Source organism: Paramisgurnus dabryanus, chromosome 12 (genome assembly GCF_030506205.2).
Source record: "Paramisgurnus dabryanus chromosome 12, PD_genome_1.1, whole genome shotgun sequence".
Classification (NCBI taxonomy): domain Eukaryota; kingdom Metazoa; phylum Chordata; class Actinopteri; order Cypriniformes; family Cobitidae; genus Paramisgurnus; species Paramisgurnus dabryanus.
In genome coordinates, this window is record NC_133348.1 from 33,009,599 (window position 1) to 33,036,874 (window position 27,276).

At 35.9% G+C, this 27,276-nt stretch overlaps 1 protein-coding gene across 1 annotated transcript in view; it reads left to right on the top strand.

Moving 5' to 3' along the window:
* ppp2r5a (protein phosphatase 2, regulatory subunit B', alpha isoform) overlaps positions 1-26,897 on the top strand; it is a 43,660-nt gene extending 16,763 nt beyond the window's left edge. The window contains exons 2-13 of the mRNA XM_065268868.1: positions 4-200; positions 305-406; positions 649-741; positions 5,713-5,843; positions 9,217-9,276; positions 9,474-9,582; positions 9,772-9,825; positions 12,565-12,615; positions 12,899-13,018; positions 13,184-13,311; positions 26,464-26,565; positions 26,647-26,897. Coding sequence (XP_065124940.1) covers positions 4-200; positions 305-406; positions 649-741; positions 5,713-5,843; positions 9,217-9,276; positions 9,474-9,582; positions 9,772-9,825; positions 12,565-12,615; positions 12,899-13,018; positions 13,184-13,311; positions 26,464-26,565; positions 26,647-26,842 — 1,343 coding nt within the window. The 3' untranslated portion in view covers positions 26,843-26,897. The remainder of the gene's footprint in view (positions 1-3; positions 201-304; positions 407-648; positions 742-5,712; positions 5,844-9,216; positions 9,277-9,473; positions 9,583-9,771; positions 9,826-12,564; positions 12,616-12,898; positions 13,019-13,183; positions 13,312-26,463; positions 26,566-26,646) is intronic.
* Positions 26,898-27,276: the final 379 nt, after the last annotated feature.

Below are 27,276 nucleotides of genomic sequence, written 5' to 3' on the forward strand. Positions count from 1 at the left end.
CAGATGCATCTACCACAGAGCAGCAGGAGTTGTTTGTGCAGAAACTTCAGCAGTGCTGCATAATGTTCGACTTCTTGGATTCGGTTGCAGACCTCAAGAGCAAAGAGACCAAGCGTGCCACCCTCACTGAACTCGTAGAGTATGTGTCTACTAACAGAGGCGTACTGGTAGAGCCGGTCTATCCTGAGATCATCAGCATGGTCAGCATCACAACCATGTCCACCAACCTTTAATACTATGTATTTAATTTTAAACGTTTCTTTTGTGATCTAGTTCAGCAAAAAGAGCTGTTTATTTTTTTCAGGTCAGCACAAATTTATGTAGGACCCTTCCACCGAGTGAAATCCCAGACTTTGACCCAGAAGAGGATGAACCCACGCTAGAGGCCTCCTGGCCACACATGCAGGTTAGTTTTCTGGTTAACTTAGATTTTCTGTTCAAACTAAATGTTGTGGACAAATAAAGTCTTTTTTAAAATTTGCATATATAGATTTTTTTATGTTTGTACGTATTATATAATGCATGCATGTTTTATGCTTTTATTGTTTGCTATTGTTATTTATTATTAAGATTTTGATTTCTATAAGCTGGTTGCACTAAAGCAATATTACATCTGTATGGTTTTGTGTTTTTTGTGTATTTTTCCAGTTGGTGTATGAGTTTTTCCTTCGATTCCTAGAAAATCCAGACTTCCAACCAAGCACTGCCAAACGTTACATTGACCAGAAGTTTGTGCTACAGGTATATGTGCTTTGCAAAAATGTATGCAAAATTTGCAAGTCACTTTTTGCAGGTTATATGTAGGGCTGTAACGATTTTTCTCACACACTGTTTTCTCAATGAATGAAGTTTAATGAATTAGGGTGAAATCCCGGCACATCCCAAAGCCAGGGGGCGCTCACGTGCAGAAACTCCCTTTGTGCCACAGAAGAAGTATCATTACAAACGCTATTCCAGGAAATGTCTACAGGAATATTTATATCGCCGTTCTTTAAATTGTTTCAAGTATTTATTGATAATAAATTGATAATTCATGATAATAAAGAATATTTTGAATGCTTTTTTAAATGCACGTTATAAACAACTCAGACTCATAATGATTTTAGATTGATAAGGACTTCCTACTGACCAAATGCCGTAGTACACGCACAAGCTGTGCATGAGACACAGAATCGCAGCCTTGCGATTCAGAATCGATTTTTTAATGGAACACACGATTAATTGTTACAGTCCTTGTTATATGCGAACAGTTATCAAAGTGGAGACACCTTGAGGACCATGGCTATTAACCTTTACTTTACCATTACATTGGCCTCTAAACCTTGTTTATCATTAATCCTGAGTTTATGAATCCATTATAATTGAAGTTAGCTTGACATTGGAGCATTCTGCTCTTTAGGTACATATCATTTCTCTCTCTGACTGCCACAACGTTGAAAAAATTACTTTGAAATATAAAACTGTACACTTGGGAAAGTATTGGCCATGTTTATTTCTTGGATCTCACTCAGCCCCTGTCCAATCGTAACCAGCAGGACATCAGCTGTCCACATGGACCCGGTCATTCCCCCCGAGTGCACGGAATGCTCTGGAATGTAGTTTCAGAGTTGAAGGTGGTCAGGATGAGTTTCCATGATGAGAGCATTTCCTGGGCTGCTTTAAATAGCACCCTGTTGTTTATGCCACAGGAAGGAAAATGTGAGAATTGTTGTCCATGCTTGGATAGGGCGCGTCATGAAAACGATGTAGTAAATGATAATACTTGTGCTTTGCGTAAGTTACGTGTTTTTTGGTGTGTGCCAGCTGTGTTGACTTAAAGAGCACCTATTACATTGCTAAAAACAATGTTATTTTGTGCATTTGCTGTAATACTATGTGTAAAACACATTATTTTCCACATACCGTATGTTATGGTTGCTTTTTTATGCCCTGCCTCCCTGAAACGCCTCCCTGATTTTGTACAAAGCTCATAATTCTGAAAAGCGCTGTGATTGGCCTAAATACTTTTTTACGGAAATCTGACGCTCCTTACCGTATTTGGAAGATTAGCTCCCAATGCAATACTGACAGGAGTTAATATTGTTTTTACTACCTTATCAATACGAGCCGAATCTGGTTCCAGATTCACGAAAACACTCTTCAGCAAAAAATCAGGGGCAGATTCAGACTCATATTGTTTAGGTAGTAAACAGGGCTTGACATTAACACCCGCCAAATACGGGTAGATTTCGGCTGTGGAGGGTCAAACAGCCAATTCCACTAGCCACTTTGGCAGGTTGAATATAATTTTTTAATTGTAGTTTTCTTAAAAGTTATGCGAAATGATAAACAATGCGTAATGCGACACTGGGAAACTACAACTCCCATGAGCACTCTGCACCCAGCGCAACGCACAGAGACCGTTTGTGGAGACTCGGAGCCTGCATCTACAGACCCCCGCCCAGAGACACGCATTCTCAGACCCCTCGTTTTTCGAAACAGCGCCCCCTGCTGTCTGGAAGATCGTATAACACCCTTATCCAAATGGCATTGACAACAATAGGATTACAGTCTCGTTTTATTTAAAGTTATCCAAATAAATATTTGCGTTCCCTGCTTAATGTATGTGCCAAAAAACTCTCTGTATTCTCCGACTAACAAATTATCCAGTAGTCTGCAGTATTTTTGAGCGTGGGTGTAATTGAAAGAAAATACCTGATGGAAGGGATACAATTACAGATTGAACTATCTTCAAAAAAATATTATGTGATATTATATTGCTGCAAATTAAAGATGATATTGTCTCCTGGCTTTCACTATTGCTTTGGGAACTCCATCTTTCAAACATGGTAAAGAGCGTCACATTTCCGTTTACGTAATTGAGGTATTTGGCCAATCACAAAGCACTGGATAGCTGGCCAATCGGTTCACACCGCGCTTTCTCAGAACGATGAGCTTTGTACAAATCCACTCGTTACAAAGAGAGGGAGGTTTTTTGAACCATAAACCACGTGAACACATTGTATTACACCAAATACACAAAATAATGTGCTTTTTAGCCACGAAATATGGGCCCTTTAAGATAAATTATAAGAAGTTTGTAAGAATGTTCCCAAGTGAAATTCTCGAACATTTCTTAAGAAGTTCACAATTTTTTTCTTAAGAACATCTTACATTTTGTCTTAAGAATAAAATGACAAGCTTTGAAATTAATTCTACCCTGCTAATAAGGTAACAATACACGTATTATACATGTATAATACACACCAATAGTGACTTGATCTGAAAAGGAAAGCTGTTTCAGAACCAAAGTATGATGTTACTGTTATCTGGTATCTGTCCTTTAGATAAATAATTGATAATGTCCAATAAGACCAGGAATATGTATCAACTAAATGTGGTCCATAGTTTAGTAGAAGAGCGCAGATTAAAAATCCCTCTGTGGTCCTAGAAATGAAATGGAAAAGTCAATAGATACAGTATACACATGACTAGTAAAGAACAATCGACCTGCTCTATTAATGCATGTGCAGTGGGGTCCTAATGATAGGTGACCACCTAACTGCCTTAAGTAAAATACTGTTAAAATGTGCATTAGTTTAACACTAGAGGGTGATAAAGCTATGCTGTTAAAATAAACTTGTCCTGCAATGTGCAAAGATGAACATTTGTAATCCTGTTTGAAATTTGCTTTCGATTTCCTAAAATATTAGACATTATTAATGGCTTTCAGACTCATTAATGTCAAACAATGCATCATGTTGCATAAAGGCTGCTGTCAGATGCATCACTCACAGCAGGGTTATTGTCCCGGGGCAAAAGGTAGCTGTGATAAAATGCATTACATAATGTGCGCTTGTGCGCATACACATCTAATGTGACATTACAGTTGACATTGCCAGATGAAAATATTCCCATAAAATAATCTATTAAGAGTTAGCATGGGAGGTTGTTTATTTTGGCAATAAACTAGGTTTTTTATGTGACGTTTTGGGCAGGAGTTATTAGATATCCGTTAATACTACATAAACAGACTAAGATAATAGAAACTTATGGCGAATGGAAAGAGATGCTTAGCTTTTCCAGTAATATTCATTTTTAGAAGAGTATAGCTTTTATCAAACTGTCCTTTGATACATTGTTTGAACATTATGAACTATACAAAAAACAATTATAACAAATAAAACATCACACACATCAATTCAGTTTTATTAGTGTAGCACATACTGTTCAATATTCAACCAATATTAATAACCAATAGTGATGGGTCGTTCGCGAACGAGCCGGCTCTAAGAGCCGATTCTTTGTAGTGAACGAGAAGAGCCGACTCCCGTCAACGAGAGCCGAATCTTCAGCCGCAGGCAGGGACGGGACCTATTTGTATGTGGCACAAGATGCATCCAATCAAATGGGAAAACAGACTAGGATTATACTGTTATGTGAAAGAATAATGGGGGATATATGCTGCAAAAAGCCAGTGTAGTGGTACAGTACAGGCCAGTATAATGTAAGCACGTTGGGACTAAAAGAAGAAGAAAGTTGAGGCAAGCTGAGGCATTTAATATTTCTAAATGCTAACCTGCACTAAAGACTAATTTTGACTTTATTTATTTGGTTTGCTGTGGTTCTGTGTTCATTGTTCAATGTTTAATTAAAGTTTTATTATAATGTTAATTAAATAACTATGTAGTTTTTGACAAAAAAATCATAAAAATACAGCTTTTATAAAAACAATTGATACAAAAATTGCATACCAATTCACAAACCATTCACAATTGTTACATTTGGCTTTAAAAAGAAGTCTAACAGATACTAAAAATTAATAAAGAGCTGGAGCCATAAGAGCCGGCTCTTCTAAGGGAGCCGAGCCAGAAGAGCCGAATCTATGAAAAGAGCCGGATTGCCCATCACTAATAACCAAGTTGTTTCTGTATAAACACTACCGGTTAAATGTTTTTAAACACTTGACTGAAATGTTAACTATGATTTTAAAATTCATTTAATCTGAAGGTGTATGATTAAATGCTTGACATTACGTTTGTAGACAAAAATATAGCTGTGCCAAACACATTAATTCCTGTTATTAGAAAACAATTTTTTTATTTTTAAATATTATTTTTGAAATAGATGACTTTTAGTGAATATTAAAGGAAAAGCAGCCTCTAAGAGCCCAAATGAAATGTCAACTCCTTCGATATTGTTTAAAATTCATCCTAAGGTGAAACTTCAGGAATTCACTTTTTGATAAAATTACACGTTTTTGCAATTTCTAGGCAAAGGGTGACTGCACTTCAGATGATAAATTATAACAGAGTTTTGCCTTTAGTCACCAATATAATTCCCACAGTTACATTTGTGTTATGCCATAGTTTGGACAAGTTTATTATTATTATGTAATGTGGAAAAATATATAAATAAAGGAGTGAGTGTTTCAAAACTTTTGACCTGTGGTGTATAAATCTGGGTGAACCTTAACAACCAATCAACAAGAAATATTGTTTACTGTTTTTTTCCGCTTTTATGGCACATGCAGCAAATACATAAAATCTTATATAACTTTGAATATTAGATGCAAAGGTGCAATCTAAATAACTACAGATTATTTTCCTACATCATAATCAATGTAGGATTGAAAATAAAGTGCCATTTCACTTTAGGTAAAAACTGATCACCGCTTGTAACATTAATACTGTGTTTGTTTTTGTCTCACTCTTGTTTTCTTTGACCTTGGAGCTCTTGGATCTGTTTGACAGTGAAGATCCTCGTGAGAGGGAGTTTTTAAAAACGGTTCTGCATCGCATCTATGGGAAGTTTCTGGGTTTGCGTGCCTTTGTTCGGAAACAGATCAACAACATTTTTCTAAGGTAAGAGAACCGTTTATGTACAAATACAGAAAAAAATCGTCCTACACTATAAAAACTGTTGCTTGCCAGTAACTTGTAGATTTTAATTGATGTTATTTACTGGCAACAGTTTGTTCAAAGTTAAATAAACATTAAACATTAACAGGTCTTTATCTTTACAGAATAAAACTATCAAATAAAAGCCTCATGCAAAGCATTCTGGGAACCAGAAATCCTCATCAACCTTTTGAGTCTTTTTCCTTCAGATTTTGGTTCCCAGAATGCTTTGCGTGAGGCCGTTATTTTATAGTTTTATTCTGTTAAGATAAAAACTTGTTAATGTTTAATGTTTATTTTATTTTAAACAAACTTTTGCCAGTAATACTGTCATTTCTACAGACATTATTTACAGTGTATCCAAATAAACCGTACATTAGTGGAAAGCTCATATGATGTATAAATCTCAATTGAAAAAATCATTCCCCGCATGACTGGTTTTGTGGTCCAGGGTCACAAATATTTTCTGAACATAAATATCTCTCACATACAGTTGAACTTATAAGTTTACATACTCCTTGCAGAATCTGTTATTAAATGTTATTATTTAAGATTAACAAGAAGAGCAATACAGATTGTTGTTTGCTTTTAATATAGTGTTGCTCTGAACAAGCAATTACACGTATATAGTCCACTACACGTAAGGGAAAACGTATAGGCAGTAGGTTATTATCGCAGAAATAAGCCCCAACCGTGTGTTATTAGTTTTGAGCGGTAGTTATCTTAAAAGAATGAACCTTGAAATATTGTGACTGGCCAATCAGAATCAAGCATTTTAGAGAACCGTGCAATAAATAATAATAACTGCATTTATAAAAATAAGTAACCCAGTTTAAAAGTTTACATACATGATTACTACTACTGTATAATGTTAACTGGTTGATAAATGTTTTGTGATAGTTGTTAGTCTTTAAAAAAATCCTCCAGGCACATTCTTTGCTTTTCCAGCATCTTCTGCATGTTTAACCCCTGCCCATCATTGACTGTATGATGTTGAGATTCATCTTTTAATACAGTTGAGAGACTTGTACAATAATTAGATATCATCATTTGAGCTTTATCACCCTCTAGTGTTAGACTAATGCATATTTAAAAAGTATTTTATTCAGGGATGTTAGGTGGTCACCTATCATTAGGACCCCCTGCACATGCGTTAATAGATTATACACATGACTATATGGTATGTATAGTTGTAAAACTCAACTGTATGCCACAGCTATAAGGAGCAGTTTCTATCCCTGAGTGAGCTGAGATTTTAACCCTTAAATGCACACCTCAGGTCTTTGATGAACCGGGGCATCATCCAGTACTTTATAGTGAGAGATGTACATGATAAAATAACTTAAACAAAAAAAAATTCATGATTTTTTGATATGTTGACTAAAATGATGGGCAACACAGTGGTTCAGTGGTTGGCACTAAAGCCTGTAAGAGGTGTTCACGGGTCCACCCAAGGTCTGACCCAAGGGGGTCTACCTTGCATGTGTGCATGGAGTCCTTTTCCTCTCCCCAAAACCCCAGTGACGCTTAACTTTGGGTCCAGTTGAGTTAAAAAAATACCGCTAGGTCGCGTCAGGCTCGGGTCTAATTTTCTCTGGGTTTGTCTCAGGTTGGGTCTTTCTTAAAAAAAATGTATGCACGTCGGGTTCAGGTTAAAAGGAAACAGGTCATTTACATTTGAAGGGGGAGAGGGACATTTCTTTGGACCCGAGAAGACCTCTCACTGTTGTCTCACAGCAAGAGAGTTCCTGGGTTGTGCCTGAGTTTGCATGTTGTCCCTGTGTTAGTGTGGGTGTCCTTCTAGTACATGAGTTTGCCCCCACAGTCTAAAAACATGCTGATGAGGTATTTAAGAATTACTAAATTGCCCTTAAGTATGTGGGTGTGAGTGTATGTGAATGTGTGTGTATGTCTGTGAGTGCCCTGCGATTGACTGATCATCTATATAGGGTGTAGCCTGTTTGTGGCATGAGATGATGGGATTGGCTCTAACCATGATCTGAACCTGTATAGTATAAATAAACCATTTGCAAAATGAAAGAATAGACATGTAGACTGAAGTTTTTTTTTTAATAAAAATGTTGCTTTACTTTAACACTGTGAACATTTTACATCTGTTTAATGACAAATAACCCTTACAGAAAAAACATATGAATTTCACAGGTAAAAACACATGAAAAATGTATGTTTCTGGAATATTTTTGTTCTTCACACGAGAATGTTTCAAAAACAGCAAAACATATTAAACAGCTCACACTGCTTATTATTTTTTTATCAAAATGTCCTACATTCTCCATTATTTAATTACTTTTTTCGAAAAAATTATTTTCGAAATAAAATTATAAAAAAATGCTAAATGCTAAAAAGGGTCTTGAACCGCCCCTGTCACACTGTATAGTCATCAAACTAATGCACTGATGACAACATTATTACATTATTATTGTACATTTTACTTGTTTAAAAAACATAAACAATATCAAAAGCTCCTCAACATCATATTACCAACTATTTAAGTGCCCCATCAGTTCTTATTATTTTACAAAACATTAATCATACAAATATTTAGGCACAAAGGATTATGGTTATTCCTCACAGTCCTTTTACTCATAAGTTTAAGTTAAAAAGTTAAATGAATCAAGTAATATTTACTTGATTGTTTAAGTGAAGACAGCATTTGACTTTAAATAGGTGATTCATACTAAATTAATTGTTATTAAAGGGGACATATCATGAAAATCTTGATTTTTTCCATGTTTAAGTACTATAATTGGGTCCCTATTGCTTGTATCAACTTAGAAAATGTGAAAAAGATCAACCCAGTAACTTAGTTTTGGTAAACCATTCTCTGCAAGCATATGAAAAAAATAGGTCATTGAAATTTGGCTCCATTTATGATGTCAGAAGGGGATAATACTGCCCCTTAATTCCAACCACTGCCATTTTGTGCAGAGATCAGCTCATTTGCATTTTAAATGACATATCCAAAATGTGCACATTTTTGATCACACTTACAAAGTGGCATGTTATACATGTTATAATTAATTATCTATATGGTATTTTGGGCTAAAACTTCACATATGTACTCTGTGGACACCATACGTTTATTTGACATCTTACAAGTCTTGTGAAATGTCCCCTTTAAATGAATTGTATATTTCATTCTGTTTGATTTTTGCTTCCTTTAAATTTCCAAGTCATTTTAGTTTTAAACGGTGTATGATGCTTATTTGTATAGATCTCTTTAATGTAGTATTGCTGTTATTCTTCTAACAAAATGTTTTTTTTTTACTTTGTATTATGAATGTTAAAAAAGCTCATTGCAGATTTGATTTCCCAGGTTCATCTATGAAACTGAGCACTTTAATGGAGTCGCTGAACTTCTAGAGATTCTGGGCAGGTAATATTCATTTATTTTTCGTTTCACTAATGCATGCTGGGTAACCTGCATTGTTCTTCCAGTGCAAAACATGATGTTGGGGTGAGTTTGAATGTATTGCAGGTAGTCGTAAAGGAGAGATTTTTTTGTGGCCACAGTCAACTAAGGTTAAATCGTCTGTGTTCACATTAGTCGTGTCTCTGTTTTTGTAACGGCAGCATCATCAATGGCTTTGCTCTTCCACTGAAAACCGAACACAAGCAGTTCCTGACGAAGATCCTCATTCCCATGCACACTGCCAAGGGATTGGCACTGTTCCATGCACAGGTACTCCAACTTCATTACAGCAACCCTTAATGAGTGTTATACGGATGGCATCTTCTTAAAAAACTTTAAATATTGTATTGTTATATTCATCATGTGCAGATATTTGGTTAGAAGAAAACATAATTATTGTGTTTCCGGTCTAATGACTTAAGCCCATTTATTCACTGATCTGAACCTGCTGTCTTTCAGCTGGCGTACTGTGTGGTGCAGTTTTTAGAAAAGGATCCTACGCTCACTGAGACGGTACTACATAACACACCACAGCTCAGCTTTCCATCCAGTCCATTTATTTATTTTAAATGACCAAATAAGCCCATATGGGTTCATTGCCATAGCAGCTCATTGTAGGAAGATTTTATTCAGTTGATTGATTATACACTGAGCACAGTTATAAACACAACACTTTTGTTTTTGCCCAATTTTTCAAAATACACAAAAGGCTCTCAAATATTGTTCACAAATCTGCCTAAATCTGTGTTAGTGAGCACTTCTCCTTTCCCCGAGATAATCCATAAACCTCACAGATGTGGCATATTAAGATGGTGATTAGAATGCATGATTATTGCACAGGTGTGCCTTAGGCTGGCCACAATATAAGGCCACTGTAAAATGTGCAATTTTACTTTAATGGGGGGTCTGAAAACCAGTCAGTATCTGGTGTAACCACTATTTGCTGAGACTGGATTATTTCAGCAAAGGAGAGGTGCTCACTAACACAGATTTAGACAGATTTGTAAACAATATTTAAGAGAAATAGGACTTTTGTGTACATAGATTAAGCCATAGATCTTTGAGGACAACTCATGAAAATTGGGAGCAAAAACAAAAAGTGCTGAGTTTATCATTTTGTTTCAGTGTATTTGCATAGATGGTTGACGTGTTGGTTTATATATAGTTTAAAAAGAAGCCCTCATATACTATAAGTCTGCTCCAGAGAAATGTAGGTCAAAATATTATTACTTTATAAATTAGACACTGATTACTAGTATTCTTCATGTTTGTTAAAGTGAAATGAAATCAATCTGGAGTAACTTGAGGTCAAATGACTAAAGGTCATAAAGAGATGAAGCAGCTGGGATACAGCATTGTCAAAACAGGTCACTTCCACATCATAGAGGGTGAAGATGCTACGGAGCTCCTGTTGAATTGGTTTGGTGGTCCGTCATTGGCCATCTGGAATCCAAAGTAATGTCTTTTCTGCAGATGTAATTATACGGACGCTGTCGTGTTTGATGGACAGTGATTATATTGTGAGGTCATGGCGGCAACCACCATTATTGTAGACGTGATTGTGTTTGCCTGTATGCATGACCTCGCTTAGGGGTTTATACAGAGCAGCTTATTTTAGGATCAAAGGTGCTAAAGGCAGAGCTTCAGACAGGTTTATAATGCAAGTGCATGCTGAACCATATGTGACCCTGGACCACAAAACCAGTCATAAGGGTGATTTTTTTTATTGAGATTTACGCATCATATAAATAAATAAACAACACGTATAATTAATGATAAATGCATTTTTTATATATATTTACGGTCGGAAATTTACTAAATATCTTCATGGAACACGATCTGCACTTAATATCCTAATGATATTTGGCATAAAAATGTATAACAATGGCAGGTTTTGTGGTCCAGGTTCACATATAAGGCTGTAAATTCACTACTTACTTAGTCTAGTAAGCATCAGAAACATGAATTTTTAATACAATTTGTCGAGGAGTTCATAGTAAATGTGTGTTAAAATGAAAATGCAGGGTGTTTTAAAGGGATAGTTCGGCCAAAAATGATATTAAACCCATGATTTACTCACCCCTAAGCTGTCCGAGTTGCATATGTCCATCGTTTTTCAGACAAACACATTTTCGGATATTTTAGAAAATGTTTTAGATCTTTCAGTTGATTTAATGTAATGTTACGGGGTCCACCCATAGTCCACGACCTTCAAGTCCAAAAAAAGTGCGTCCATCCTTCACAAATTAAATCCAAACGGCTCCAGGATGATAAACAAAGGTCTTCTGAGGGTAATCCGTGCGGTGTTGTTGTAGAAATATCCATATTTAAAACTTTATTAACGAAAATAAATATCTTCTGGTAGCTCCGCCATCTTAGACTCCTCTGTATTCAGGAGAGAGTATTAGCGTAGTGTACGCACTTTTCTTAGTGACGTATGACAAATTCGGAGGGCGGGGGCACAGAGCAGCAGCAGAGAAACCTCCGTAGGCTGCGTAAGCTCTCATCCTGAATTCGGACGCGACTAAGATGGCGGCGCTACCGGAAGGTAGTTATTTTCGTTAATAAAGTTTTAAATATGGATATTTCTACAACAACACCGCGCGGATTACCCTCAGAAGACCTTTGTTTATCATCCTGGAGCCGTTTGGATTTAATTTGTGAAGAATGGACACACTTTTTTTGGACTTGAAGGTTGTGGACTATGGGTGGACCCCGTAACATTACATTTAATCAACTGAAAGATCAAAAATATTTTATAAAATATCCGAAAATGTGTTTGTCTGAAAAACGATGGACATATGCAACTCGGACAGCTTGGGGGTGAGTAAATCATGGGTTTAATATCATTTTTGGCCGAACTATCCCTTTAAGGCTCATGAACTGGGGAATCAAATATTGGCATGATCTTTTGAAATATATTTGACCGTTGAGTACAGTTGGGTTTTTATAAAATGTGTCCACCACATGCAGCATGGCAAATTGTTTTTACAATGAAATCCTTTAATTATTAACTATTTTATTGTTATCTTTGTATCTCATGCTGATAAATTAGTTTGTTACTCTGTGGCAACATAAAGGCTTAAATCTTTCTCTCATCATTTAACCACCCACATATGTTTATTTGTTTTTTTTTATAAATTGGGTGTGTAGTCATTGATATGACGTTACAGATCAGTATTTTACTTTATTTTACGATGTACATGTTACTTATTTTCTAACTCGAATGTTCATCTCCATTTCCCATTTTAGGTTATTCGGGGACTTCTTAAATTTTGGCCAAAGACGTGCTGTCAGAAAGAGGTAAAAGGATTAGTTCGGTTATCTATGACCCATCTTCGGTCAATAAAAAGTCACAAAACCATGCCAACATGAGAATACACACAGCTGCTATAAAATGGAAATTTGTGATTTTTTAAAGTAATAATCCATTTCATGAAAGTTATTAATAAACTAATTTTAGTTTAAATTTAGGTAAAATGTTTTTAAATTGGAATATGGAAATTGTCAGTGTTTTAAATAGAAATATAAAAATCTTGCCGGTTGTTTGATTGGTTCCTGTGTTTTCTGTCTCTGCTCTGAGTAGGTCATGTTTCTAGGGGAAATTGAGGAGATCTTGGATGTCATTGAACCCACCCAGTTCAAGAAGATACAGGAGCCCTTATTTAAGCAGATCTCTAAATGTGTAGCCAGTCTTCATTTTCAGGTACAGTGAAGATTTGATATGTGGTTGTGTTTTCTTTTGTTTCCTTCAGAATAAGAAGGATAACAAAATACAAAGTTTGCTTTAGTTAATGCAGCATTCATACATTCCTGCTTTATAAGGTCTGTTAGCGTGATTTGTTGTATAAGAGCGGCTTTTTATTTGCAGGTAGCGGAGCGTGCACTGTACTTCTGGAACAATGAATATATTTTGAGTCTAATTGAGGAGAACAATGACAAAATCCTTCCCATCATGTTTGGAAGCTTGTATCGGATCTCCAAGGAACACTGGAACTCGTATGAACTGAGTTTTAATCAAGTTTATAGTTTCATAAATGTGACTCAGTTTGTAAAAATCCAGCTAAAGTTATTAATTTATTATTGACTGTTTTCAACATAAAATCATCTTATATAATGTAAAGAACATTTTGTGCAAATATGACCTTGGTATTTTTAATATTGACTGAGTAAGATCATGTTAAAGATTGAAATCAGCTTTTATGCTCCTGATCTCATCATTGGATTATGAGACTTCAGCCTGGATTTTACAGACAGGGTTATGGGGGTAATTTCATGCCAATATTATTGAAAATGGACAGAGTAAAAGTCACAAATAGATATTACAACTTGTAAATACAAAACGCAATCTACAAATAGATTAAAAATCCACAAACACAGTCCTTGTGATCCGCAAATGTAAAACAAGATCTACGAATCGTCTTTGTGATCCACAAATATAAAGCATGATTTACAAAAAGAAATCAGTGACTTGTACTTGAAAACCAGAATTTGAATGAATGTAAAGTGACTTCTTTGCAGATGAATATCATTTTCTATTTGTAGATTGTGTCACATTTGTTTTCAGAATTCTGACACTATTGTTTCGCTTTGGTGACAAAATAATGCCATAATCGTTGAAAATGAAGAGACTGCAATTTGTAAACACGAAACAAATCTGCAAATAGGTTCCAAATCTGCAAACAAACTCCTCATGATCCGCAAATGTAAAACGAGATCTACAAATATATAAAAATCCACGAACAGACTCTTCATGACATACAAATATAAAATGCGATTTACAAATAGATTTAAAATCCGCAAACCAACTCTTTATGATTCACAAATAGAAATCATCGACTTGTACTTGACAAACAGAATTTAAATGAATGCAAAGTGATTTGTCTGCGCATGAGGGTCATTATTTGTTTGTAGATTGTGTTGCATTTGTTTTCAGAATTTTGGCACAACTGTTTCGCTGTTTTCCATTAAAAAAATCTACAAATGCCCTCCTCACAATTTGCAAACAAACACAGTCTAACTTGTATTTTCCAACCATTGTAAAAAGACATTCTTACACATTCTGTGCAAAGTTTAGCATGCAAGTGTTGAATCTGTGTTTGCAAATCACAGGGCATTCACGAATCCTTCTGCACAAGTCTACAGATCTTTTTGGCACTATCTTTCCGCAGAGTTTGTCACTACGATCCACGCGTGTAGTCAGCCAATCAGGGGTATTGCTTCAAAGTAATGCCACGCCCCCTCAATAAGCTCTTTTCAAAATAAAAGCTGGGCTCGCTGCCATTTACCGTTGCCGGTGTTACAGCGCTGAAAGGCGGCCAGACCGCGTTATCGATATTATATTAATGATATTAAAGCATTTATGTATAGCATGGCAAATATGTAGCATTAACGTGAACTAGAACAACCCCTCGTTTAAGTTATTATCAGTGCCTGACAATTCAGCCGAGGTCATTAAATCGTTAATAAACACTGCATGAAGCGGTTTTATGCTTAAAACATCAGTGTCTCTTCAACGAACATTTGCCGAATGTCAGCGAGCCAGCTGGATGGAGTGGAGCTGCTAAGGTGACGCAGCTAAAATAAAGCAAGCGGGTGCAACGATAATATTGGATGTAACTTGCCGTAATTAACAAAAACATGAGCCTTATTTGACAGCAGCACTAATTGAACTATTTGACCATATGCATTTGATATACATACCGTGACCAGAATGCACTTACAAATCGCGCTGTTATTAGAAACATTTAACTGTTTCCAGACTGAGCATGGAGACAAACAAGCACAAGCCGTTTATAGAAGCAGCTGCCTGTCAGCGTGTACGGAATGAAGTCAAAACGGTCTCGGTTTTAAGACCGGCAGTCTGCCTGTGCCATTCCACCCTAATCCGGACTGCAAATTACATGTTAATATTATATCCACCATTTACAATCCTTCCTTTAAGGTCTGTTCTGCTTTTAACAGCTCAAAGCTATTACGTCCGTTGTAGGCTACAGGTAAATTTTGCAGTTGTTTTAGTTAACTTTGCAGAGCATTTTATTGTCGGAAATGGTCCTGGGCTGGGTTTTCCTATAACGATTGAACTTAGCACTCAAGAGCGCTTTCTACAAGGTAAAACGATCGCTCGCAGCTGGGTTTTAAGTGCTACTAACGAGTCGCTATCCCTTTGTCAAGTGCTGAAATGTCACTTACTGAATGACTCGTAATTGTAGCAGAAGCTTGTTTAGGCTAATGATCTTCAGCCGATGTGCACTAATATTTTTTTAAATATTATTAATTATTTTTCAATGACTTATTACATGTTTTAATAATTTGTGCATCATGAAATATTCTTTTTTCATATTTAGTTAGGACTCGTCCAACTGCGCAATGCCTTCTGCATTTTATAATATAGTTTAGATTTTTCTTTTTATTTGTTGTTTATTATCTATGTTTATTTATTATTAAGGATTATTGCATTACCCAGTTGCGAGCGATCGTTATACGTGCATCTTTGGGAAACGCACGTAAATGAACAACGAATGTTCGTTAAGTAGCTCGTAGAAAGCGCTCTTAAGTGCTAAGTTTAATCGTTATCGGGAAACCCAGCCCTGTTCGTTTGGAATGTGCCTGGCACACAGCTCTAGTCAGGACTGATTATCCATTTATCAAGTATTGATTAATTATTTTCACTTAATCCCTTTTGCATTTTACAAAAATTAGAATAGGCAGGCATATTCTGAATTTAATCAAAATTATGACTGTGGCGTTGAAGGAACCTTCCTTTAGTGATAAATAAATAAGTTATTTTGCTATTATTATCTAGCAAATATGACAGTTTTAAACAAACTAAGTAGCCTATTTATTTATTTATTGGCAAATGCAGAACAACAAGGAACATGTAGAACATATAGGCGAAACGCCTCTACCATTGCCATGAGAAGATTAATCATGGGGAACATAAGCTAAATGTAATTTTAAAATGTATTTAATTTAAAAACAAATTTAAACCGAAAGCGGACTGTTTAAGCTTGTCAAATTTATGCTGGCTCGGTCACAAAATTTCGTCAGGCAGTATTTGATATATGTATTTGTGTTCATGGAAAACAATATAGGCTATAGAAATTCGTGCTGAGTGACAGGAAAAAGAAAATCGTGCTAATTGGCACAAAAAAAAGGGTCAATGAATACGAACAAATAAATCGAAAAAAAAATTAAGATATTGTTGATTCTGCATTTATCCAGCCAGCATAAATTTGACAAGCATGTGCTTTCGTTTTAAAAATGACATTTAAGCCTTTAATCATATAAGGGAGAAAGGCGTGTTGCCTACCTTTGCTTTCTCCTCATTGTTCTGCATTTGCCAATGAATAAGTCAGTCATATTTGTTATAAAAAAATCAATGTATGCTACATAATAATAGAACTTGTTAATTTTTTACCAAAATAGGAAAAAGAAAGTCGGTAAAAATGTGCACCCAGCTAGACACTCAAAATGAGGGCCGGAGTGGGACTCGCTGACTATTAAGTAAGGGATAATGTAGAGGCAGCCGGTAGTTATTGTGTTGATCAGTGTGATCAGGACCCGACGCGAAGCGGAGGGTCTTGTATCACACTGAAGGGGCTTATTTCCCAATAACTACTGGCTGCCTCTACATTATCCCGCTTATTACACGGCTACTTGTCACATAAGAAAAAAAACTGGACATGAATATGAATTTGAAACATTTTATTGGCATATTTGTTTTAAATTAACATTTTTATCCTTCCGCAAAACTTTGCACAGATGCATAAAATGATTGTAATACCTTATTAAGATCCTCTGCTTCATACTTGTCTGTCTCCATTTTTTCTCTTTTAGCCAGTCTTTGAGAAGTTTTAATGCCCATTCTGTATTTTTTTGTGTGTTGGCTTCGTAGCTGTCATGCTCTATTTTGTCAAGTTCAGTCTCAGTAAGCTGTCTGTGTCTTGTCGTGGTTGTCCAGTGTTTGTCACAAGATGGCGCCAAACAGATAAAGATCTTATTGATCTTTATTGGCGCGGAGCGATTTTACTCGTGCAAGTAGTCCGGCTATGCGTTATTAATTTGGAGCGGTTATTATTTGAAAATAACGAACCTGCAAATGTCTCAACTGACCAATCAGAATCAAGCATTCCAGAGAGCAGTGTAATAAAATAATATAATTAAATCCTCAGTAGCCATATCTGCTATACTGTTCTCTGTAGCCTTGAAAATTCATTGTATTTTTCTAATATATCATTTCCAATTCAGTGCAAATACAGTAGCCTAAACAATTATGATTTTGCCATAATTGTGCAGCCCTATATTTTAATATTATTTAAGTAAACTTGTTAAAAAACTACTAAAAGGGAACAAATGTGTTTTCCCCCTATATTTCTATAAAAAAATGTAGGTCTTGTAAATACGTATGGGGTTGCAATAGTTTGGAACCTACTGATATACAAAACTGGCTAATATGTCCTGACTGGAGCTGTGCGCGTCTGCGAAAAAAAAAAAAAAACGAAATAGGCGTCAGCTCATTTAATGTCATTGTGCTTTCAGTTACCTGTTTAGAACTAGAAGTGTGCGCCCTGCCCTCGACTTTAGGCGGTGCGTTCAAGTTCATATACAGCGTGCAGACAGCGTGCCCGAGCACGAGGGGGAAAAGTCCACGGGAGAAACTCAACAGCTTTAATGTACAAAAACCTTACGACAAACGAGAAACGTTCTAACGGAAGCCTTCAGTCAAGCAGGATTAAAAAGAGGATGAGAAACGTGCAAAATATACAATGTACAGTATATACAGTTATGTCATTAATAACTACTGCTTTTAAAAGGACTTTTAAGTTATTGTTTTTGTTTCATTTTCAAAGTTTGATACATTGTGCATAATGACATACTTGGAAAAAGGGATAATTCAACAATAATTTATAATTGTATATCTTTTATTAATTTTATGAAATACATTCAACTATATTTCAATGCACATTTAGGCCCTGAACAAAAAACAACTCGCGAGGGGAGGACTAGGGATTAACCCTTAATTAACTTTAAAGCTCTACTGTGTACTTTATTGAGTTAATTCTTAACAAAAACCCATGTTTTCTTTCAAAAGTATGTGCTCATTCATGTGTAATTACTTCCCACCCACTAATGAAAGTATTCTCGTAAGTGTAGAATCTGCTATTTAAAATGCATACCGTCGAAGCGCTCTCTGGCTGAATCCATGTTGTGCCTCCATCTTTGAAATACATTCGCCGACGAGGGACATTCCTGAAATTCAAGCTCCGCCTTTCGCGCTTTCACTCTACACTCAGGTGGCCGATAGCTGAAGCCTCCGTAGGTTGCATGTGTAGGCGGTATACGTCATCAAGACAGTCTTATTTCAGAATATTAACAATTATAAAGCTGACAATTATTCTTAGTTAATTGTAAATTGATGTAATATGCGTATGACTTGCGAATGTAATGCTCAGTTGATTTAAATAAACCAGGCTTGATGACGTATCTAGCCTGTGACCTGCGTAGCTGAATCCTTCGGATTTTACAACAACCGCACACCGTGATGAACCTGCGATCTAATGCTTTGATTTGAAAGCCTGTTGAAGACATATTCTCGAGGACATTAAAACAAATCGCCAAGGATGCGAAACGGGGATTTTAAACGACAACGTGACAGGAAAAACATCAAGACCAAAGTCACTATTGGAGTTAGTTTTCCAAGATGGGGCTCAAGGGACAATGACTTTTACTTTCTATATTCTCCACAGGTAATTCAGCATATTCGTTTACATCTATACAGTCCATGTTGTAAACTTGAAGTTTTATAGTTCCTTGGCTAACTTTAGCATGATTATGCATAACACTTGTTAGTGTAAACATGCATGTGGTTTAATGTGTTCAACAGACACACGCCGTCTCTCCGCCCATTTATGTAATCTGAGGTACTGAGATAAATGTTTTTCATCTTTTCTGGCCTCTAGCACAAACACACGGTGACAGCGCTATTTTTAGCCTTTCATTGATAAAAGCGTCTGATCTGCGCGTCTTTCGTTTCATTTTACAAGCGTGTGAAAGTTGCGCGATCTTTTTTCACCAATATCAGAGAAAGCTCTTACATATACACGGACATGTAACGTTTACTTAAAACATAAGCATTGTACTCTGACATAATGTCTGACATAATACTCTGATAAAAGCGTCTGATCTGCGCGTCTTTCGTTTCATTTTACAAGCTTGTGAAAGTTGCGCGATCTTTTTTCACCAATATGAGAGAAAGCTCTTACATATACACGGACATGTAACATGTTTACTTAAAACATAAGCATTGTACTCTGACATAATGTTTGACACAATACTCTGATAAAAGCGTTTGATCTGCGCGTCTTTCGTTTCATTTTACAAGCTTGTGAAAGTTGCGCGATCTTTTTTCACCAATATGAGAGAAAGCTCTTACATATACACGGACATGTAACGTTTACTTAAAACATAAGCATTGTACTCTGACATAATGTCTGACATAATACTCTGATAAAAGCGTCTGATCTGCGCGTCTTTCGTTTCATTTTACAAGCTTGTGAAAGTTGCGCGATCTTTTTTCACCAATATGAGAGAAAGCTCTTACATATACACGGACATGTAACGTTTACTTAAAACATAAGCATTGTACTCTGACATAATGTCTGACATAATACTCTGATAAAGTGAAAGTTGCGCGATCTTTTTTCACCAATATGAGAGAAGCTCTTACATATACACGGACATGTAACGTTTACTTAAAACATAAGCATTGTACTCTGACATAATGTCTGACATAATACTCTGATAAAAGCGTCTGATCTGGGCGTCTTTCGTTTCATTTTACAAGCTTGTGAAAGTTGCGCGATCTTTTTTCACCAATATGAGAGAAAGCTCTTACATATACACGGACATGTATTGTTTACTTAAAACATAAGCATTGTACTTTGACATAATATTAGTTCGCGTCCATTTAAACCCGTCATGGTTGCTTTTTGTATGTGATTTTAAGCGGACATATCATGACAATCAGACTTTTTTCATGTTAAACATAAATCTGTGTGCTTTGATGGATCACAGGCAAAGGACATTGCAAATTGTTAATTTTTTTTCTCATTGCTTTTGCTTTGTAGCTACTGGAAGCCATGTTAACCTTGGCATGACACGGCTGGGCCACCGTACGAGTTAAAACGCGTTCCGAATGGGGGGGGCTAGAAAGTAATATTCAGTTACTTGTCATATAGACTTTCACCGCTAGATGGGAGTAGATCCTACACAGTGGAGCTTTAAGGAATTAACTTTAGTGTTTAGAATTCAGTTAAAAACCAAAAAAAGAATTCTGTGCGCTTTTTGTTTAAAGTGCTTGTTTTTATTTAATGTATTTATTTATTCACTGGTGGTAGGGTTGGGGGACAATGAAGGGGAGGGGGGGGGGTTCGGCACATATGCTTGAACCACTACTGATTTGATGTAACGGGTGGAATAATTTTAACATGTCACCTGCAGTCCGGGTTAGGGTGGATTGCAGACTGCGGGTGTGTGCTAGAGTGCCTAGCTCGATTTGAGTGTCTAGCTGGGTATGCGGTTTTACCTACTTCGTTTATCTTATTTTACACTGTAAAAAATGTTTTGTGGCTTAGTAAATTTAACTAAATAAAATTAGTCAATTATATAAAAAAATAGGTTAAAACAAAAACTATTTTTGAGTACAAATAATGCAAAAATGTGAGTAATTCTAGATTTATCATGTAAAATTTGTGAGAAGGAAATTAAATAATTATAAAAAAATAATAGGCTGTATTAACTTAAAAATATAGTGCATCATTTTTTGCATCCACTTTTTAAAGGAATGGAATTTTGGAATTTTGGAATTTTTAGTAGGCCTAATTGCTTCTCCATGTAAAACTTACTTAAACATTGCAATTGCTTAAATTGCAAAGGCTTAAATTCAATGTAAAACTTACTTTAAAAAAAGTGTATGTAAAAATGATGCAAATATTATTTTTATCAGTGTACTTGTTTTGTTTAAAACGGTCATATTTGTTATTAAAAATCATCAATATATGCTACGTCATAATAGCAAAATAACTTATTTATTTTTCACTAAAATAGGAAAGTTTCTTCATGCCACAGTCATAATTTTGGCTAAATGCAGAATATGCGTGCCTATTCTACTTTTTGTAAAAAGCAAAAAGGATTAAGTAAAAATAATGAATCGATACTTGATAAATGGGTGACATGTTCATTATTGTAATATATAGAAATGCATTACATTTTTTTAAAACAAAGCCCGCCTTTTAATCTTTCTGACTAGAGCTGTGCGCCAGGCAAATTCCAAACGAGCAGGGCTGGGTTTTTCCAAAAGCATCGCTAAGTAGATCGTAAAAACAATCTTAAAATTCATCTTAGAATTATGGGCCGTTTCCCAAAAGCTTTTTAGCTTAAGTAGCACTCGAAAATCATCGTAGATCTACGAGTGCTCTGGAGTAATCGTTAATTTATAAGTGCATCGTAAGACAGCAGTGTTACAAGGTCACCTGCAGGACAACCAGCAAATTGCACTCCTGCAATAACGATAATGTAATGTTTTAAATGTAGGCTATATTTATTTATTGGGTTTTTTTCTTTGTTTATTTGTTTAAATTACTTTAATATAATATATTTAAAATTCAAACGAGAAATGAAATTTAAATGACTAAACATAAATTAATTAAGAAGGAAAACGTATTTGGTACAATTTTGGTAAAAGTTGGTACTAGCAAATTGATAAATGGTTCCTACCAATTGCTGCTATAATTCATCTAGGCTACAGTAAAAAAATATTTTTTTGAAGGGTATGGCATCTGATTAAAGAAACCAAATAAATATTTACGGTACAATGCAATAATCCTTAATAATAAATAAACATAGATAATAAACAACAAATAAAAAGAAAAATCTAAACTATATTATAAAATGCAGAAGGCATTGCGCAGTGGGACGAGTCCTAACTAAATATGAACAAATAATATTTCATGATGCACAAATTATTAAAAATTTAATAAGTCATTGAAAAATTATTAATAATATTTTAAAAAATATTAGTGCACATCGGCTGAAGATCATTAGCCTAAACAAGCTTCTGCTACAATTACGAGTCATTCAGTAAGTGACATTTCAGCACTTGACAAAGGGATAGCGACTCGTTAGTAGCACTTAAAACCCAGCTGCGAGCGATCGTTTTACCTTGTAGAAAGCGCTCTTGAGTGCTAAGTTCAATCGTTATAGGAAAACCCAGCCCAGGACCATTTCCGACAATAAAATGCTCTGCAAAGTTAACTAAAACAACTGCAAAATTTACCTGTAGCCTACAACGGACTCGAAAGCTACAGAGAGTAATAGCTTTGAGCTGTTAAAAGCAGAACAGACCTTAAAGGAAGGATTGTAAATGGTGGATATAATATTAACATGTAATTTGCAGTCCGGATTAGGGTGGAATGGCACAGGCAGACTGCCGGTCTTAAAACCGAGACCGTTTTGACTTCATTCCGTACACGCTGACAGGCAGCTGCTTCTATAAACGGCTTGCGCTTGTTTGTCTCCATGCTCAGTCTGGAAACAGTTAAATGTTTCTAATAACAGCGCGATTTGTAAGTGCATTCCGGTCACGGTATGTATATCAAATGCATATGGTCAAATAGTTCAATTAGTGCTGCTGTCAAATAAGGCTCATGTTTTTGTTAATTACGGCAAGTTACATCCAATATTATCGTTGCACCCGCTTGCTTTATTTTAGCTGCGTCACCTTAGCAGCTCCACTCCATCCAGCTGGCTCGCTGACGCTCGGCAAATGTTCGTTGAAGAGACACTGATGTTTTAAGGATAAAACCGCTTCATGCAGTGTTTTTAACGATTTAATGACCTCGGCTGAATTGTCAGGCACTGATAATAACTTAAATGAGGGGTTGTTCTAGTTCACGTTAATGCTACATATTTGCCATGCTATACATAAATGCTTTAATATCATTAATATAATATCGATAACGCGGTCTGGCCGCCTTTCAGCACTGTAACACCGGCAACGGTAAATGGCAGTGAGCCCAGCTTTTATTTTGAAAAGAGCTTATTGAGGGGGCGTGGCATTACTTTGAAGCAATACCCCTGATTGGCTGACTACACGCGTGGATCGTAGTGACAAACTCTGCGGAAAGATAGTGCCAAAAAGATCTGTAGACTTGTGCAGAAGGATTCGTGAATGCCCTGTGATTTGCAAACACAGATTCAACACTTGCATGCTAAACTTTGCACAGAATGTGTAAGAATGTCTTTTTACAATGGTTGGAAAATACAAGTTAGACTGTGTTTGTTTGCAAATTGTGAGGAGGGCATTTGTAGATTTTTTTAATGGAAAACAGCGAAACAGTTGTGCCAAAATTCTGAAAACAAATGCAACACAATCTACAAACAAATAATGACCCTCATGCGCAGACAAATCACTTTGCATTCATTTAAATTCTGTTTGTCAAGTACAAGTCGATGATTTCTATTTGTGAATCATAAAGAGTTGGTTTGCGGATTTTAAATCTATTTGTAAATCGCATTTTATATTTGTATGTCATGAAGAGTCTGTTCGTGGATTTTTATATATTTGTAGATCTCGTTTTACATTTGCGGATCATGAGAAGTTTGTTTGCAGATTTGGAACCTATTTGCAGATTTGTTTCGTGTTTACAAATTGTAGTCTCTTCATTTTCAACGATTATGGCATTATTTTGTCACCAAAGCGAAACAATAGTGTCAGAATTCTGAAAACAAATGTGACACAATCTACAAATAGAAAATGATATTCATCTGCAAAGAAGTCACTTTACATTCATTCAAATTCTGGTTTTCAAGTACAAGTGACTGATTTCTTTTTGTAAATCATGCTTTATATTTGTGGATCACAAAGACGATTCGTAGATCTTGTTTTACATTTGCGGATAACGAGGACTGTGTTTGTGGATTTTTAATCTATTTGTAGATTGCGTTTTGTGTTTACAAGTTGTAATATCTATTTGTGACTTTTACTCTGTCCATTTTCAATAATATTGGCATGAAAGTACCCCCATACCAGGGTCACAAATGGGAATTAATTGACTGTGTGTGTTTCTTTTAAACAATGGGCACAAGTTTAGTTGTTTCTTATTAGTTTATTTAATTTGTCTTCTTAGAAAATTCAATAATGCATTTACCTCACAAACAGATTTGATTGTTTCATAAAACATATGCATTTGACTTTTTGTGATGGAAATATAAATATTTTTTAAATGTTTGTTGTGAAATATTAACAACCCTTTTCTTGTCCTACAATGAATAATTAAGATGAATTAATTACACAAAAAATAACGCGTTAAACATTTTTAACGCATTTTAATCGCACTTATTTTTGCACCGCGGAACATTTCTCATTGGATGAGTTTCGGCGGACCGATTATACTGGAGCACCAACTAGCATTCATGACTTCAGACAACAACAAACCACAGTGAACATGAACGAAGAAGTTGATGAGATCGCTTTGGTTGGCCCGGTGGATGGGAATTTTTTTATAAAATACGAACGGATGTTGGGGCGTCAATAAGAGCATGGTTGCGTGTAAGCTATGCAACAAGGAATTCACATATCACCCGCAGCACATCGAGCCTCAAGTATCATCTCAATGCTAAACATATAGCAGCTAGCGTGGACATTAGCCCGACTCCGAGTACAACGACTTGGTTGAACAAAAATAAACAATATTTTGTTGCTTAAGCTTCTGTATTCAGTCATTATTCATGGTATACTAAAAATCCATGTGAAAAAATAACTTCTCAATGTTCTCAGGTCAAATATTTATATGTGATTAATTTTGATTAATTAATTACAAAGCCTCTAATTAATTAGATAATTTTTTTTAATCGAGTCCCGGCTCTAATAATTATGCAAAAAAATTTACAAAAATATTTAGAAAATCGCTTTTAAAGTTGTCCAAATTAGCTATGCATAATGTATAAAATATCTTTATAGAACATGATTTAGTATCCTAACGATTTTTGTCGCTTTTGTGGTTCAAGGTCACATATGTTTGCGTTGGTAAGCAGTGGCTGCTTTTTTTAGGGCGCACGATACGTAGTTCGTCACAACATACAGCGGGGAAAATAAATATTTGGCACATCAGCATTTTTATCAGTAAGGGGATTTCTAAGTGGGCTATTGACACACAATTTTCACCAGATGTAGCCATCAAGCCAAATATTGAATTCATACAAAGAAATCAGAACATTTAAGTATACAAGTTGAGTCATAATAAATAAAGTGAAATGACACAGTGAATAAGTATTGAACACACTTTATTTGGCTTGATGGCTACTTAGAAATCCCCTTACTGATAAAAATGCTGATGTGTCAAATACTTATTTCCCTGCTGTATGTAGCCTGTCATGTGTGTTGTTCGTAACTTCAAAATATGTGTTCTGCGCGTCAAGTGATCTTATGCGCATCACGTGTTTTGTCAAAATAAGTGCCTGCTGCAGACGCGTCTAAAGGGTTTATGATAAAAGAGACGCTCGTGTTTACCAGATACTTGCATAATCTTATGCGTAATCAGAGTTTACTGTTAAGGGAGTGTCTTGTGTGTATTTTATGAACGTGAGCGTCTCTTTCATCATAAACGGTTTTGACACAGGTGCAGCAGGCACTTATTTTGACAAAACACGTGTGATGCACATGGTTCACATGACGCAACAAACACATATTTTGAAAACACACATGACACTCCGAACACTTATTTTGAATTTACGCCCCTTGGAAGAGCAGTCACCAGCCGCCACTGTTGGTAAGAGTGCTGCGCAGTGATCGCACAAAATCGTTGGGTGCAGCGTTCATAGCTGTGTTTTATCATAAATAAACCACAGCTATTAATCAATCAGAATCAAGGACTGGAACTATAGAAAAATATAAAGTATATTTATTTCTCTGCAGTTTAATATAAATCTTTCTTTTGTATTGTAATACTAAATATTTGTTTCCCTTTTAAGATTTGATCTGTAGTTGTTTTATTCAATTTCTCAACCTTCAAAGCTGCATTTAATGTTTTTTACTGTAAATATATAAAGGCTAAACAATATTCTTGTATCTTTACTTTTTTCTATACTCAGGACAATTGTGGCCCTGGTGTACAATGTATTAAAAACACTGATGGAGATGAACAGCAAACTGTTTGATGAACTAACAGCCTCATACAAATCTGACAGACAGCTGTAAGTTTACAGTATCTGGTCTCTGGATTGTGTTTAAAATGACCCTACCTGCACCTGACAGGCTTTTATATGTGTCTTCAGAGAAAAGAAGAGAGAGCAGGAAAGAGAGGAACTGTGGAGGAAACTAGATGAACTGAGACTGCAGGAGAAGATCCAGAACAATAGACATGACATCCAGTTTACTTACAGCAACAATAATAACAACAACAACCTTAAGGATGAAAGCCCTGCCAGAGCCATCACAGACAGCACTGAGAAACTCACCTGCGCTGAGTGATACAGGACGATGCTGTTTTCACATTATTTTGTATTGTACTGGCGTACACATGTAAGCCGCTTATATTTCCATGTATAATATAACCATGTATAATACCTCGGTTGTAACCACTCGTTACAACCGAGGTATGCAGCAAAGCATTTGTGAAGCCACAACACGCACAACCTTGAGGCGGATGGGCTACAACAGCAGAAGACCCCACCGGGTATCACTCATCTCCATAAAAATGGGAAAAAGAGGCTACAATTTGCACAGGCTCACCAAAATTGGACAGTTAAAGACTGGAAAAATGTTGCCTGGTCTGATGAGTCTCAATTTCTGTTGAGACATTCAGATGGTAGAGTCAGAATTTGGCGTAAACAGAATGAGAACATGGATCCATCATGACTTGTTACCACTGTGCAGGCTGGTGGTGGTGGTGTAATGGTGTGGGG